Raw genomic sequence first — 17,743 nt, 5'->3', positions numbered from 1 at the left:
CATCAGCATAGCAATGATGGTCAATATTGTTATTTTGCATGATTTGCCCTAGTGGGAGCATGTAGATGTTGAATAAAGAGGGTCCTAAGATCGAACCTTGTGGGACTCCACATGTCACGTTGGTTGATTCTGATACAAAGTCGCCAATGGAAACAAAGTAGTTCCTATTTTGTAGGTAGGACCTGAACCAATTTAAGACAGTGCCTGAAAGCCCCACCCAGTTTTCTAACCTTTCCAGAAGTAATGTATGGTCTACAGTGTCGAATGCAGCACTGAGGTGAAGTAGCATTAGTATTGAGGTTTTGCCAGAGTCTGTGTTAAGACGGATGTTGTTTACAACTTTAATAAGGGCGGTCTCAGTGCTGTGCAGGGGTCGAAATCCTGATTGGAAGGTGTCATAGCAACAAGTTGATGCCAGGAAGTGATTTAGTTGCTGGAGGACAACTTTCTCAATGATTTTACTTATGAAGGGTAGATTTGATATTGGTCTGTAGTTGTTAATAATAGAGGCATCTAGGCTCCGTAGTTGTGTCACAGTTTCCACAAGATTTTGAGAGTCTATAACATCAAAGCATGCCATCCTTGCCACGTAATTTTTGCCTGAACAGGGTGGTAGTCCAACATTTTTGTTTGACGTGGAGATATTGATGGCGCGTCTGATACCTTCAATTTTATCAATATAAAAAGCTGCAAACTCATTGCATTTCTGCGTGGAATGGAGATCAGGTGGAATTTCTGTTGGGGGGTTGGTCAGTATGTCAACAGTTGCAAATAGGGGTTTTGCATTATTAGTGTTGGTTTTAATGATATTGGAGAAAAATGTTTCTCTAGCATTTTTTAAGTCTAAATTGTAGGCACGGAGGCTCTCTTTATAGATATCATGGTGAATATGAAGTTTTGTTTTACGCCAGATGCGTTCAACCTTCCTGCATTCTTTTTTCTGTGCTGTTACAGAAGCAGCTTTTCTCCAGGGTGCCTTGCTTTCCAGAAATCGTTTTAACCTTATAAGGTGCAATGAAATCTATGACTTTCAAAATTTTCAAATTAAAGTTTTCTACAAGATCATCAGCAGAACATGGGTTTAGAGGTGGTAGCAAGGAGATGGCCTTTTTAAAAAGTACATTAGAATCTTCATTGATATACCGTTTTTTGACAGTGTTTGATTTTGTCTGTATGTCGGGAATAAAAGATATGTTAAAGAAAACACAAAAGTGGTCAGACAAGGAAGGATCAGTCACAGAGAGATCAGAAACATTGAGGCCCTTTGTGATAACCAGGTCTAGAGTGTGCCCCTTACAATGAGTAGCCTCTTTCACATGTTGAGACAGTTCAAATGTGTCCAAAATGGTAAAAAGTTTTTTTGCACACTTGTCATTCAAATCATCAGTATGAAAATTGAAGTCACCAGTTATAACTAGACAGTCAAATTCTGTGGAGATGCTAGACAATAATTCTGTGAAGTCATCGAAAAAATTTGCAGAATATGTGGGTGGCCTGTAAATAATTAATAGGAGAACTCTGGGGGAGCATTTCAATACAGCACTGGAAAATCACCAAATAACATCCGTTTCCCCTGAAATACATTTTTAAATATAGCAGCAACCCCTCCACCTCTTTTTCCAGATCTACATGCATCAAAAAAGTTATAGTCGGGAGGAGCTGTCTCTATCAGAACGGTTGCACTGTTATTTTGTTCCAGCCATGTTTCAGTTAAAAACATAAAATCCAGTTTAGAAGTGTTAATAAAATCATTAACTAAAAATGATTTGTTATTAAGAGACCTCACATTAAGTAGAGCCATCCTGATGGTGCTGTTGATAGTGCTGTTGATAGGCTTTAAGGTTGTTTTTGGTTTGGAGGCAATAGATATGAGATTTGTGAGGTTAGCAGTGTGTCTAAGTTTCCCTTTGTTTACTCTCTTAGTGGTTACAGCATGAATGCGAAAGTTGCCCTGCTTTGACGTAGGCAACCTTGGGTTCAGCAGATTATGAGAAACTTCCTTTATACTGTGTCTACGGCTGAACCCTTTTTTGTCTCAGTAATACTCAGGACTACTATCAGTACGGTGGTGAGGGTGGGGCGCCATCCTCCTGGGTGTTAGCAGCCTGCGGCCATGACGTGGCGATGCCATCATTGACACAGATGCAAGTTTGATGCCAGCATATTCCAGTTTCTTAAATTCCACTGGAAAATCGCAAAGGGAGTCATTGGAGCTGGAGTTGTTGTTGTGGCTATGGGAGAGATGAGGCTGGAGGTCATCGTCGATGGGGGAATGCAGAGGAGGGGGGTGGCCGTTCCTCGCCAAGCCAGCATCAGCGATGGGGGAGGGCACAGTGTTGATGGCGTCGGGCAGGCTGTTGTCTCTCTTCAAGGTCTGTGGGCTGTCTGCTATCTGTGTGTCAGATAGTGGCAGAGTAGTTGTGTGGGGGAGGCTGTAGTCTCGCTTCTTCCCAACCTGTGCTCTGATTGTGGCCTGTGCGTCAGACCATGGCAAGATTGTGGCCTGTGCGTAAAGCGAGAAGAGAAGATTGTCCCTCAACAGTTTTGAGCCTAACCTGTTTGGGTGTAGGCCATCTGCTCTGAAAAGATATTTGCGCCCCCAGAATAAGTTGAAATTGTCAATAAAGTCCCTTCCTCTTTCATTGCAGACTCTGGAAAGCCATGTATTCAGCAAGTAGACGACTGAATCTGTTTATTCCCCTGTCAACTGTTGGTATGGGTCCACTGATGGAAGACTTGATGTGTATTTTGTCCAGTGTATCCAATAGATCAGTGTAATCCCTCTTCAGAAGTTCTGACTGTTCTTTGAATATCATTAAATCCTGCATGCACAATAATCTGTGAGATTTTGGGGTTTTCCAATATGATTTTGGCTAGTTGATGGTTGATATCACTAACCATTCCATATAGGAAGATGCATGTTTTGATCTTCTTACCGGTTATATCCTTGATAGTTGAGTCTCCTATAATCAGAGTGTCTGGTTCATCTGCTTTCTCTGAGATGGGCCCTTGTTGGACGGTGGCAGACACATGCGCAGCCCACCTCCGTGGCGACTGGTTGTTCCATCCCTGTCCGTACCGTCTGTCCGGACACATTTCAGGGGTCAGGGGTGCACAGGTGGCCGCGGCACGCGCAGCTCGCCTCCGTGGCGACTGGTTGTTCCGTCTTTGTCCGGACGCATCTCGGGGTGCATCGGTGGCAGGCGCATTCGTGGACTCTTGAAGTGGCAGGAACCGGTTCTTCAGTGGCAGGGTTGATTTGAGTGACGGGCTAATCCGGCTGATACATGTAACTTTAGCTTTGGGTAGCTTAGCATTTGGTGTTGAGTGAACTTGTTGATTCACTTTGGTATGTTGCTTTGGCTTAGCGCCGACTCTGAGCCAGTGAGACGCAGCTGGAACTGTCTCTCTTGTCCAGCTTCGGGAAGGATACAGTGTAGCTTTGATCATCTTGCTGTATCTGAGTGAGCTCAGCAAACTCACCCATCGGCACTGTATCCTGTGATAGTCCTTTGCATTTTTCTACTGCTGCTAGTCTCGTTTCAATTAAAGCCAATGTCTGTTTCAGTTTGGCGCAGTCTGTGCATTTCCCAGTCTCCGTGCCTGAGATATCCGAATACAGAGGCATGTTGGCGATAGGAAAGTCCAAGGTTTTTTCTGCGCTCTGATCCGGGAGTAAAAAGTGCCAAAATGTATTGTTGAATCGAGCGATTGAGGACGACGGAAACAAACTATATACTGTTAGGAAAATAAAATAAGATAAAGTAGATCTGGACGATGAATTAAGTAGTTTTTTCCAATGCCTAGCGGAGCTTCGGGAAACATGACCTCTCTCTCCGCTCTCTTTTAAACTAAATAAACAAACCTGGAATTTGACAACGACATACAGTGGGGCAAAAAAGTATTTAGTCAGCCACCAATTGTGCAAGTTCTCCCACTTCAAAAGATGAGAGAGGCCTGTAATTTTTTTTTTCCCCCCCATAGGTATACCTCAGCTATGAGAGACAAAATGAAAAAAAAAAAAAATCCAGAAAATCACATTGTCCGATTTTTTTAAGCATTTATTTGCAAATTATGGGGGGAAATAAGTATTTGGTCAATAACAAAAGGTCATCTCAATACTTTGTTACGTGCCCTTTGTTGGCAATGACAGAGGTCAAACGTTTTCTGTAAGTCTTTACAAGGTTTTCACACACTGCTGCTGGTATTTTGGCCCATTCCTCCATGCAGATCTCCTCTAAAGCAGTGATGTTTTTGGACCTTCGCTGGGCAACACAGACTTTCAACTCCCTCCAAAGATTTTCTATGGGGTTGAGATCTGGAGACTGGCTAGGCCACTCCAGGACCTTGAAATGCTTCTTACGAAGCCACTCCTTCGTTGCCCGGGCGGTGTGTTTGGGGTCATTGACATGCTGAAAGACCCAGCCACGTTTCATCTTCAGTGCCCTTGCTGATGGAAGGAGGTTTTCACTCAAAATCTCACGATACATGGCCCCATTCATTCTTTCCGTCACACGGATCAGACGTCCTGGTCCCTTGGCAGAAAAACAGCCCCAAAGCATGAAGTTTCCACCCCCATGCTTCACTGTAGGTATGGTGTTCTTTGGATGCAACTCAGCATTCTTTCTCCTCCAAACACGACGAGTTGAGTTTTTACCAAAAAGTTATATTTTGGTTTCATCTGACCATATGACATTCTCCCAATCATGTTCTGGATCATCCAAATGCTCTCTAGCAAACTTCAAACGGGCCCGGACATGCACTGGCTTTAGCAGGGGGACACGTCTGGCACTGCAGGATTTGAGTCCCTGGCGGCGTAGTGCGTTAGTGATGGTAGCCTTTGTTACTTTGGTCCCAGCTCTCTGGAGGTCATTCACTAGGTCCCCCCCGTGTGGTTCTGGGATTTTTGTTCACCGTTCTTGTGATCATTTTGACCCCACGGGGTGAGATCTTGCGTGGAGCCCCAGATCGAGGGAGATTATCAGTGGTCTTGTATGTCTTCCATTTCCTAATAATTGCTCCCACAGTTGATTTCTTCACACCAAGCTGCTTACCTATTGCAGATTCAGACTTCCCAGCCTGGTGCAGGTCTACAATTGTGTTTCTGGTGTCCTTTGACAGCTCTTTGGTCTTGACCATAGTGGAGTTTGGAGTGTGACTGTTTGAGGTTGTGGACAGGTGTCTTTTATACTGATAAGGTGTTCAAACAGCTGCCATTAATACAGGTAACGAGTGGAGGACAGAGGAGCCTCTTAAAGAAGAAGTTACAGGTCTGTGACAGCCAGAAATCTTGCTGGTTTGTAGGTGACCAAATACTTATTTTCCACCATAATTTGCAAATAAATTCTTAAAAAAATCAGAAAATGTGATTTTCTGGATTTTTTTTTTCATTTTGTCTCTCATAGCTGAGGTATACCTATGAAAAAAATAAAATAAAATTACAGGCCTCTCTCATCTTTTTAAGTGGGAGAACTTGCACAATTGGTGGCTGACTAAATACTTTTTTGCCCCACTGTACTTGTTTGAATGGTTATTGCAACAGAACAGGTGACGTTAATCGTAAATGGTATTAAACAGAAAGTTGTAATGATGGTACTTGCAAGATTGTATTAAACTGCCGTAGCGCGCATGATAAATTACATGGTTGATAAATGATTTTAAAACAGTAGGAAGGTAACGGAATACATAGTCAAACGAGACAAACACACGCAGGCAACATTGACGGAAGCTATGCGCCCCGTCACACACCCCTTGTCAATTTTACCATTATTCTTTGCGAAGCCAAAATGCTTCCACACTTTGGATTTCAAGTTTGCTGGTGCAAACTTTAACAATCTCGCTGCCGCTCTCTGCCATGTTTGAAATGCACCAGTAGAGGGTGAGGGAGAAAAAAAACTCTCGTGGGACTTCCTTGCAAGCTGACTAGCTGATGACAGAGTTACGGATTACCGAGCTGCGCTTCACAAAATAAACGTGTAAACTAAGTCTTAAAACATTAATCATAATCGATTCATACGATTTAAAGCATTTATATCGATTATTGGTGAAGCCAAAGCGATTCATTCTATTATTTATTTTAGCAGATCGATTTAGTTGAATCGGTAGGACTGACAATCGATTCATCGATGCATCACATGAATCGTTACACCCCTAATTTTGACCCTATCAATTTTTACAATTTCATCTTTTTGAATCGTCCAATTCTACGAATGAAAAAACATTAAATGAAACATCAATATCTCTCTATCTCTCTCGTCCCTCACCATCATACCACCACTCTGCCCTTTGCCGGGTTTGAGAAGGTGAATAGGAGTCAGAAAACGCCTAGATCGGTGGGGTAGGATGTCATGGTAGCCACTGCACACCTACTTACTTCTGACATCTCTCTCTCTCTCTCTCTCTCTCTCTCTCTCTCTCTCTCTCTCTCTCTCTCGATAAGTTATACTTTATTTCCAATAGGGAGCGCTCTCGAATAATGTTTGTAGAGTGTGGTGTGGGGAGGGGGGCCATTTTGGTGACCATTTTGTATTTATTTAGAATGATATAGTCACGTATTTTAAGCACATAAACTGCCCCCACATAGCCACTAGGAAGCAGGATCGAACACACAAGCTGCATAACCCTCACATAGCCACTAGGAAACTGGATCGACCACATAAGCTGCAATTACTACTCCAACCACAGATGGCAGCACCATTAAACAGGCGAGGAGGGAGGAACAATTACGTCACACCGGCCACGCCCACTTGACCCTATAAAGCAGTGGTTCTCAACCTTTTTTGGGCAAACGCCCCCCTGACCTTACCCTGATCCTCTGCCCAACCCCCCCCCGCCCCCAATGAAAAAATAAAAATAAACTAACCCCACTCACACTCGTGTTATATTTTTTAAAGTTGTCAGTGCATCGTTTTTCATTGATTTTGCGTTGATCACTAATGGCAATGAATGCCCTCTGAGTCGGTTTTAGTGCAAAAAATATAACAATATTAGTGAATATTCATGACATGCAATTAAACTTCCAGAGATGAGTTGGTTGAGGAAGAAATGGTTGGATTGAACATTCATTCACCGTGACCGCGGTGCGGCACTCCCGCGACTCCCGGCCGCCACGTCTCCCTTCGTGCCGCGGCACCCTGCGGCCCGGCCACTGTGACTTTGGGCACCGCGACCACTCCTGCATCTCCCGCGACTCCTGCCATGCCCCGTGAACGAATGAATGAATGGCCCGGGAACCACGGGCACCGCGGCCCGGGCAACGCGGACTCGAAGACAGATCACACGCAGAGGCCTAATAAGGCCTATATATTTTGTATTTGAAATGCAACAGCCTTTTCGTGGAGACTACGCTCAGAGCAGCTGGAACTGAACAAGAGGAAGGAGGAAAACGGGCTATAAAACTAAATTAGATTTATTTTTTTGCTCACGGCCATGTTTGATTGTGTTGTGTTGGTTATTGAACTGTTAACCCGCGAACTTGGGTTATGTTTATCGGTGCCATGCCGTAATTCCGACGCCTCATTGTTCCGACGTCTCAATGTTCCGAAATATTTCCCATTAGATCGACATGCCACTATTCCGACGGTTCAATGTTCCGAAAACGAAACCCATTGGTCCGACGACTTTTCGAAAAGGAGGCGCATTAGGCCGACGGTTCAATATGCCAAATAGGAAAAATAGTTTTATACCTCCCTCGCTCCCCCTCTCTCTCACTCTCTCTCTCTGTCTCTGTCTCCAAAATACAACCTAGGCCTACATATCACGTTCACGATGAATTTTGGAGGGCAAAAAGACAATGCTTCACTTAATTTCGACACGGTGTTGCAGCACCATGGACAGAGAGCGGAGGTCTAATAATTCTCAACACGGGCACACACACACACACAGTGAGAGAAGGAGCGAACCGTCGGCCTAATGCGCCTCCTTTTTGAAAAGTCGGACTAACGGACCTTCGGACCAATGGGTTTCGTTTTCGGAACATTGAATCGTCGGAATAGTGGCATGTCGATCTAATGGGAAATATTTCGGAACATTGAGACGTCGGAACAATGAGGCGTCGGAATTACGGGCAGGCCCCTGTTTATCAGCGTTACTGTAGAGATCATGACGATAGCTGATGTAACGGGAGTCCGGGCGTGTGCAGGACCGAACCGCGCTGAATTATCAGGCTATTTATTTCAGGTAGCCTATTCGTTCACCCCAATTTTTTTTATAAAAAGAGAAATTAATAAAAATCAATGTTTAAAATCCCCCCCCAAAAATGGAATCACGTTCCCAGCGCCCCCCTAGGTTATACCAACGCCCCTGTTGAGAAACCATGCTATAAAGTTTGACAGAGAGATTGGAGTGCAGAACTCATAGCCAGACCCGAAGAGAGCCTGGGGCTCGAAGTAGCTCTACTATATGTCTCTCACACGCGTTAGATACTATTCCCTCCCTTCTGCTTCATAGTTAATCTACCAAAATGAACCAACGAAGGCAGAGGACTACTCTACGGTAAGTCTTTTACTTTATTCAAAACTAAACAATGTTAAAATACTTGGTACTATGCTGTGTATGAGATGCAGGCTGTTTTGAATTGTTTTAGCATTTCCTGGGTTTGTGCGGTGTATGGAACACAGGAATTTGCCAAATTCATATTTTTCGCCCACATTAGTGGCTAGGCCGAGGGTGTTCCGGGACCTAGTATTTCCTCCACTACTTACCGACCTAGAATCCTTTGCCACTTACCCGGGATTTCACAACAATTTACCTTTAGAATTTATCCCAACCACTTATCTAAATCTTAATCCTAACCTTAACCTTTAACTTTATTCCCTAACCTTAACCCCAGTCTATATCCCGACCACTTATCTAAATCTTAATCCTAACCTTAACCTTTAGCCTTATTCCCTAACCTTAACCCCAGTCTTTATCCCGACCACTTATCCTTATCTAAATCTTAATCCTAACCTTAACCTTTAGCCTTATTCCCTAACCTTAACCCGAGTCTTTATCCCGACCACTGACCTAAATCTTAATCCTAACCTTAACCTTTAGCCTTATTCCCTAACCTTAACCCCTAACCCAATAATTACTAACGGCTGTATATTTAAACTAACCATGTAAAATCTTATTAAAGAAAAGGTTCTTGATGGGTTATGGAACATGACCCGAGAGTTGATCGACCTCGGGGGGGCCTTCCTTGGGTGAGAGTGTCTCGTGATAATGGCCGAAACGCTCGATGATCCCAGGGTCCACGACTGATGAACGTGTCCTGCAATCCTACAAGAGAATTTTCAACAAACATAATTTTAAAAGGAACTAGAATTGCAATCCCTGAAGGTATTGCGGTGTGAATGCTAACGCTGAAATGCTCCGCTCTACTGCTGAAGCTGCACGTTGAAAAATCAATACCCTGAATCTAGGACATCTGCTGAACATTTTGAATGTAGAATGAAGTCTGTAGAATGAACTATGAATGAGTTGAATGTTTTTGAAGTCATACTGCTAAAGTCTGCTGACTCTGAAATGCTCCGCTCTACTGCTGAAGCTGAATGTTGAATCAATACCCCGAATCTAGGAAATCTGCTGAACATTTTGAAGGTAGAATGAAGCCTGTAGAATGAAGACGCTGAATCTAGGAAATCTGATGAACATTTTGAAGGTAGAATGAAGCCTGTAGAATCAATACCCTGAATCTAGGAAATCTGCTGAACATTTTGAAGGTAGAATGAAGCCATTAGAATGAAGACGCTGAATCTAGGAAATCTGATGAACATTTTGAAGGTAGAATGAAGTCTGTAGAATGAAGACACTGAATCTAAGAAATCTGATGAACATTTTGAAGGTAGAATGGAGTCTGTAGAATGAAGACACTGAATCTAGGAAATATAATAATTACGAATGAATGGGACTGAACAATTGAATGATTCTGAATTTAGAAGAACTGAAGCTAAATTGAATTAACAAATCTGAAGCTGAATGTTGAATCAATACACTGAATCCAGGAAATCTGCTGAACCTTTTGAATGTAGATTGAAGTCTGTAGAATGAATTATGAATGAGTTGAAGGGTTCTGAAGTAATACTGCTAAAGTCTGCTGACGCTAAAATGCTCCACTCTGCTGCTGAAGCTGAATGTTGAATCAATACCCTGAATCTAGGAAATCTGTTGAACATTTTGAAGGTAGAATGAAGTCTGTAGAATGAAGACACTGAATCTAGGAATAATAATAATTACGATTGAATGGGACTGAACAATTGAATGATTCTGAATTTAGAAGAACTGAAGCTAAATTGAATTAACAAATGAATATTAAGACTTTGAAAAGTTTGGAAATGTTGAATAATGCGCACAAGATGTGAGGTTGCAATAAGCTTGTACCTACAGAAATAGCTCCCTCACACTCAGTTGATTACTTGAGTTGCTACGACATGCTCCACCATGTAAACCTTTGAGTCAAACCATTTGTAATGCCCACGTACCTCTTGGTTAATCAGACATGATACATTTTTTTAGTCACTTCATTTACATTTTATTACATGAAAATATCAAAGCATAAAACTAACATGAAAACAAAGCTCAACTTTGGGTCCCATCAGACTATCACACATTTGTGTGTCTTGCATCATCAGCCTTAGACTCTCCAAGCATTAAAGGAAAAACTCTTTAAAACCCTTATTAGGGGAAAAAGGAGAAACCTTTAGGTAGGCCAAGTCAAAGAGAGATCCCCTACCAGGACGGCTGAGCATGCGACACGTGTGTGTGTGTGTATGTGGTTAGTGGGAGGGTTTTGGGAGTCTCTGGTTCATGAGTGACTCGCCAGTGAGTAGCCAGGTGACAAAGGGCAGTGACTGCCTGGAGTTAACCTGTTCTTGGTCCTGAAGAAGGGGTTAGCTGTCTTTGGGGTTTGCATCGGGAGTTCTGCAGAAAATCCTTTCTTTGCTTTGGAAGTGAGTCCTGTCTCCAGCTGGATGACTGACAGCAACAGTCGTGTCTTTGTTGTGTTGAACTCTCCATTTGCAGAAGAAGTAGACTCTTTCAAAGTAGACTGCTGTAAAGATAGAAAGGAAAATGTTACGATAAAACAACATGAACCAACTGTGCATTTAATCACCAACAGAAGACACGAGTCCAAACGTTAAGAATAAACTCTACTTACAGATATGAGTCGCAGAGTAGAGCTGCTACTGATTCACTTCAGTTGAACTCTCCATGCAGACCCTCAACCCGACACAGGCCAAGTGAGAAAAGAGCAGCAGCAATTAGTCACATACATGGTTTTCACATTATAAGTTCCATCAACTGTTTATGGTGTGCATGCAATTCAATTTATAAATTGTACTTACAAAATGCTCGGGTCCATCTCAAAATGATTGAATGTCGCTTCTGCACTCGGCCTCGCCAGTGTCACTAGGCCCATCCATTCCAGGTCCATCTTCAACCCCTCCCATAGCCTGAAATCACATCCAAATGTGCATGTTTTATTCATCTTACAATGGATAGATGAGGAAAACCGATAACAATCAAACCATTACAGAACCATTATAAGAGTCATACAACATTTATATTAGAAATACATAGTGACGTACATGTCACCATTGCAGAGAACTGTAAAGGACAATGATGACCACTGATTGGTCCCTCTCTGACCTCTCTGTCTGTCAGGCTTGTTGTCTGTCCGGCTTTTTGCGAAGCACACGGTTTGTGGGGGGGGGTGCCTGGTCCACTGGTGATATTTTTGAGCTCCAGGGCCTCCCTCCGGACAGCTGGGAGCCACTCATAACGACAAACTCAAAGACAAAATAAGGTTTTAAGTACAGTGAAGTAGCAGTGCTGCAGGAGCGATAACAAATCCTTACAATTCCACGAGTTACAAGGTACTTACCTGCGTTTCCTGAAGCCCTGTAAGAATCTGGGACGTGTAAAATTCTATTTTATGTGATATCAAGGCTGATATTAAAAGGGATCATATTAAAAGCTCAACTTCCTTTAGTTTGCTATGTGTGGATCATTTTAACTTTGCCGCCCAGAACAATATAATATTTATTTTAAACCATTTTTACATTTGTTTGAATTTTTTTTGGACTGTTTTAGGTGAGATTGTCCCTCCATCCCTCCCTCCCTCAGCCAAGCAGATGTTGCAGCTTGGCTGACAGGACAATCCCACCCAATGACTCATTTCAGTATTTTTCGTATGTTTGGTTTGAGTGACATTTTTGTTTGAGTAATATTACGAGAAAAAATGAATGACTTTAGTCTAACTTTAATCTGTTTTATCGCATGAAATCAATTTGCTTATTTCGAGAAAAAATGAATGACTTTAATCTAACTTTAATCTGTTTTATCGCATGAAATCAATTTGCTTTTTTAGACGAGATTGTCCCTCCATCCCTCCCTCCCTCAGCCAGGCAGATGTTGCAGCTTGGCTGACAGGACAATCCCACCCATTAACTAATTTCAGTATTTTTCAAGTGATATTTGGTTTGAGTGATATTTTTGTTTGAGTGATATTTTTGTTTGAGTGATATTTTGAGAAAAAATGAATAACTGTTAACTTTAACTTTAATCTGTTTTATCTCATGAACTCAATTTGCAACGATCAATGCATTTCACAATGCTTTGTTGTTTGACACTTACTTGATATTTATACATTTTCTGATGTTAGTGTACAGTAAACAGGATTGTGGTAGCTGTAATACGATTGTAGGACACCAGAATGGAGACATCGCTGCGGTCGGGAGATGTAAATGCTGTCCAACAGTGTATTTTTATACGTGGTAGCAGCGGTGATAAGTTGCGCGTAACCTTTAGCACGAAACAGTTCATAAATCGGCTTGTTTGCACCGGACAACAGATTTTCATTGAAGTCTCCGCACACTATGATTGGGTGATGATCCATGACTTCGAGTGAATCTAAAAGGCTTTGCAAATTTTTTAGAAATAAGTGCACACTGTAGCTCGGAGGCCTGTAGACGGCAGCAATCAGCGCAATGAACGGGGCTTCTAGTTTAATGACGGTAAACTCGATATCTGTAGCGTTCTGTATGTAGCGTTTTTCACTGACTCGGATGTGGTTTCTCACATAAATAGCAACTCCGCCACCATTTTTGTTTGAAATGTGAGGGCAGTTTGTGTAAGAGACATTCCTATTACGGTGAAACAACGTGTAACCTTCCAAGTGGATACTTTCGGAAACAAAAGATCCTTGCAGGTGTGTTTCTGTTAGACAGAGGACGTCTGCGAGACAAAGTTCATGATGACTTTTGATGTCAGCGACGTGAGCCGGTAGTCCTTCGGTGTTATGATGGATGACGGTGAGAACGTCCTGTCGGTTTAATGTCGCCGAGATATGAAATAGAGGCATAATGTGCTGAAGTGAAGCTTCTGTCATGCTCGCAAGACCTGTGTGAACTTCTGGATTGGCATATATTTTTTTCTCATCCAAATCGAGAATATGTAGTCCACTGAGGGAAGTTACTCTGCTGAGAGCCACATAGGCCATGCCGGGTTCAAAGATGTGTTTTAGCGATACTGCTGCTGAGGATTTGGTCATACCTTGAACCTTGTGTATTGTACACGCAAACGCAAGTTTTAGAGGAAACTGTCTGCGAACCACTCCCCTTTGCTTCAGATTCTCTTCGTCTCTCTCAATGTACACAATATTGTCAGCTGCACTTACATTGTTGGGATTTCTCGACACATCCAGTTCTAGACCGAGTTTACTGACATGTGGACCGTCGTCACTGATCACTATTTCCGCAATACACGCAAAAGTTCCGTTGCACAGACCAGACTGAACATTGACGTTTCTGGTAAGCATGACGCGTGCACCAATGGCAAGTTTCAATGAGTCAGCGAGCTCTCGGTTGTTCCCGTGAAAAGGTGTAGCTTGTTTTGCCATTCTTCCAGTTTTGGGATCTTTCTTATAGTCGTGGGCATCTATCTTCATGATGTCCGAGTGAAACAGCGCTAGCGTTGTTGAATTATGGGCATCAACCTGTTTGTTTGTGGCAAAAATATGCAGTATGTCTTTTGGACAGAGTGCTGGAATCGTGACAGCCTGTGAGAGCAAAGCTTTGTCCTGTCCTGACAATACATCATCTTTCTCTTTGACGCGGATGCGGTTTAGCGTCTCGGCAAAAGCGACATCGTCTTTCTGGCGCATGATCTCCGTCAATGTGATTATCTGAAATTGGTCACGCCAGAGGTCGATTCGAGTGGGATCGTACACGCACAGCGGTTTCGACTGTCTGACCGGGGGAAGTTGATAAAAATCTCCGACGGCGAGAACCGACATTCCACCAAAAGGTCTTTGATTTCCCTTAATTTGTTTCAATCGCATGTCTACGTAGGCAAACAGATACTTTGAGACCATAGATACTTCATCAATGACTAGTATCTCAGCATTTGAAAGATCTGCCCTGACTTCGTCTAGTTTATTGCCAAGGCCTTGGAAAGGAGGCTTTAAATTTCTCGGTAGCTTGAAGAGACTATGCAATGTCACGCCGGATATGTTGAACGCCGCAGTACCAGTGAAAGCCGTGAGGAGTACGGAAGGTTTGGAAATGTCGGCTTCTTCTGCGTTACGGGGAAGTCGAGACAATATTTTGGATCCTTCTGCGTGGATGCATTTGATGAGGTGGGACTTGCCTGTTCCTGCACCGCCATTGATATAATAGAAGAACCGTTCTTCATTTGAACCACAGACACGCTTTATGCACCAGTCTCTGACGGCATAGAAAACAGACGCCTGCTTTTGGTTTAAGCTTCGATACATTTCTTTCAACACTGTCGGATCCATCTCAGGGGCTTCACTCATGATGGCACCTTCTGGTCTATTTTCTGACCTAAGGTTGTAGTCTGGCACATTCTCTTGGACGTTATCCTCATCGGCTGGTCTCGCGTCAAGTTCTTCAATGCACTCTAACCTTTGCAGTTCACATTCAGGAGCCAGATTACACCATTCGTTTCTTATGCAACCATTCTGTTCGTACTCTGCGATGGCACTATCGATGTCTTCCCTGTGTTTCTCATATTTCTCTCGGTTTCGTTTCACAATGTCAGACACTAGCTCGGCGTACTCTGAACCAGGTAGCTGAACGCCTGCATGGTCATGGAAGGACTTGTAAGTGGGGAAGTTTATGGACTTGAGCTGTGTCTCTGAGCGATAAGGCAGGTAAAGCTTTAGCAATGTGCCGTGAAATTGCTCAGGTTTCTTTTCCTGCGAGACATGGTAATACTTGATGACAGCGGGCTTATCCTTTGTTCTCTTCTGAACGAATCCCATTTCATTGAGCAGGGGAATAGCTTTTGCACCTTGGGCCTGTTTGCCATAGACAATTCTACAAGTGGCAGCGAAATCAGCCAAACACATTGACTCAAACTCTGGCGATTCTGGTCTCGATTTGTACTTGTCGGGTAAGCCTGTCATCCACACATTAACCGAGTCTGGTGTTTTGTTCTCTAGGTGCGACATGGGATAACTCATTTTCAGCGGGTTGTCATCGGTCTGTACAAATATCACGCTGCGGGAACACCGTTTCATGTTCAGACTACATGCACGAGCGACGCACTCTTGAGCACTGACCTCTCTTTTTTTGGAGTACGCCTGCATCACTTGTTTCATCTCGTCACTTTCATTGAGATTTTCATGATTTGAGTTCTCAATCATTGTCTTAAGGTATTCGCTTAAACCGTGCTCGGCCTTGCTGATGTAGCTGCAGATATAGGCAATGCAAGAGTACGGGTTTAGAATATACTGTATATCCATGTTTGCGTCCCACGCTAAGAGCAGTGTTGGATTATAGCCGTTTACGTAAGCTTCTTTGGGATCACGCTTTAGTACCACCTCACTTTTTTTTGCCTTAACACGGAGACAATCCTGGTATTGGTCAACTGTAAGATCGCACAAGGACAATATCTGCTCTAAACTCAGAGATTCGCTCTCGGGATTGTTAAGCAACCGGTTTAGTGCTGTGAGCTTTCTTGTCGCCACCGACGTTCTTTCATCTTCACCGTCACATTCTTCAGATCTTACTATCATCGTCTCGGGGGAAGGTAATTTCGGAAATCCAAAACGGCAGTTGGCACCGAGATATTTAATACACGTCTTTGAGTGTGTCTTGCTGTGCATTTGAACCCCGCTAACTTTTTTGTGAAGTTCAGGTTGCGTGTTTGGATCAGGCATCTCGGCGGTGATGTATTTGGAAATGAAATCGCAAACCGTCTTATCCGAGTCCTCCTCAAACACTGGCGCTCCTTCTATCCAAATGAGACAATGTATGTGAGGGGAACCTCTGTGCTGAAATTCTAAACGGTAAAAGTAATCAACGACTTTGCCGATGGGTTGTGCAGGTGACATGATCAAATCTCTGAACAGCGCTTCAACGCGTTTGTCAAACATGCGCATCGTTGTCACAGGATTACTTCGCAAAATATCGCATTTGGACGACCAGTCGAGCTCATCGAAATTCACTTGTTCGCCTTGTTGAGTTTTAATAGCGGTAATTATTTCTTTCCAGCGCATTTCGGCTGCAGAAAATGTACAAAAGAAAGTCGGCGTTCCACATTGCCTTATCATCGCAAACAAGTCTTTGGTAGTTTGTTGCCAGTAGGCGGGGCTGCCTCGCAAAACTTTCATGAATCGAATTGCGTCTTTGTTACGTACCAGTTTTTCAACCTCGTGTTTGTCTTGGAACATTGCATTGTTTATTTTGCGACCGTCGCGGGTATACGGTTTTCCTTTGCGCAATTGTATTGACATGCTGGAGGTGGCCTGATATATTTCTTGTACAAACTGTGCAAAGAACAAATAGTTTGTATCTCTTGCAAAACGGTCGTCGATGCAGCTCAGTCTACTTTTGAAATAACTGCAGGGAGTTAATTTCTTCGGACGCTCTTCATCGATTGTGTTTTTGCTCGTCGGAAACTGAACGGGGAAAGCCATCGCCTCAAGGTTAGGAGTTTTGAAAAAGCTTACTGGTTTGTTTCCTTCAGCGGGCGCAACCGAATATATTCCTTCGCTAAAGCTCAAAATTTCCTCTGAAATGTCAGTTGGCTGCAGACATGACTCGAGAGCAATGCCGCCATTAGGTTCATCACCCTCCTGTTGATTGCTGTTTGACTGCTGACTTAATTCAATTGAATCAATAGCCTGTTCATTGTTTTCAGGTTCTGCCTCGCAAAGTGCACCGTTCTCAAAGCTGTCGATTTCCATCATATCTTCAGCATTAAAATCCGTGTCATCTATGCTTTCAGTCTCTTCGTCCTCATCTAGAGTTGGATCGCATAATTCAGCGTCATCTCTGATGGTTATGTCGTTGTACTGTGGATGGACCTCTTTAAGCTTAAGCAAAGCCCTCACTAGTTTAGTCCAGGTTACAGTTTGGAATAGCTGATGACCTTTATAACACAAACGTCTCTTTAGCTTCACTCTCAAGACTTGAGATTCACTTCTAAGTCTGGGCAAGGCATTGACAGTTTCCTGCACTTCTGATGGGACGCATATTACATTGCCATGAATGGCTCGTTGTTGACCTTTGGGAAGCGGGATTATTTTGGCAAACGTGATGTATTTGCTAATGAGATGTCTCTCCAATATGTTTAAGTCACACAGTTCAGGTGGAATATCTGCGAGCTGTAAATTATTTGCGATGGCGAGTTGTGGCATGCGGCCATTTTTAAGATGTTCGTGACAACAGTGACAGATCCACTCTCTCTTTCTCTCATTTGGTACATTGCACTGCTCTGGCTTTTCACAAGA

The 17,743-nt window shown here is 43.1% G+C and overlaps 1 protein-coding gene and 1 long non-coding RNA gene across 2 annotated transcripts; both read right to left on the bottom strand.

The window, feature by feature from the left end:
- Positions 1-10,488: 10,488 nt before the first annotated feature.
- Positions 10,489-12,144, bottom strand: LOC115549651 (uncharacterized). The gene is made up of 4 exons (XR_003977801.1): positions 11,632-12,144; positions 11,328-11,435; positions 11,141-11,202; positions 10,489-11,032 (listed from the first exon to the last, which is right to left on the bottom strand). It is a non-coding gene; the product is annotated as an uncharacterized LOC115549651 (long non-coding RNA).
- Positions 12,145-12,346: 202 nt separating this feature from the next.
- LOC115549161 (uncharacterized) lies at positions 12,347-17,729 on the bottom strand. The gene has a single exon (XM_030364186.1). The coding sequence runs from the start codon at positions 17,648-17,650 to the stop codon at positions 12,626-12,628; it is 5,025 nt and encodes a 1,674-aa protein (XP_030220046.1). The 5' UTR covers positions 17,651-17,729; the 3' UTR covers positions 12,347-12,625.
- Between the last annotated feature and the right edge of the window lie 14 nt (positions 17,730-17,743).

This window comes from Gadus morhua, chromosome 8, assembly GCF_902167405.1.
Source record: "Gadus morhua chromosome 8, gadMor3.0, whole genome shotgun sequence".
Taxonomy (NCBI): domain Eukaryota; kingdom Metazoa; phylum Chordata; class Actinopteri; order Gadiformes; family Gadidae; genus Gadus; species Gadus morhua.
This window is presented reverse-complemented; position numbering and strand designations above follow the sequence as displayed.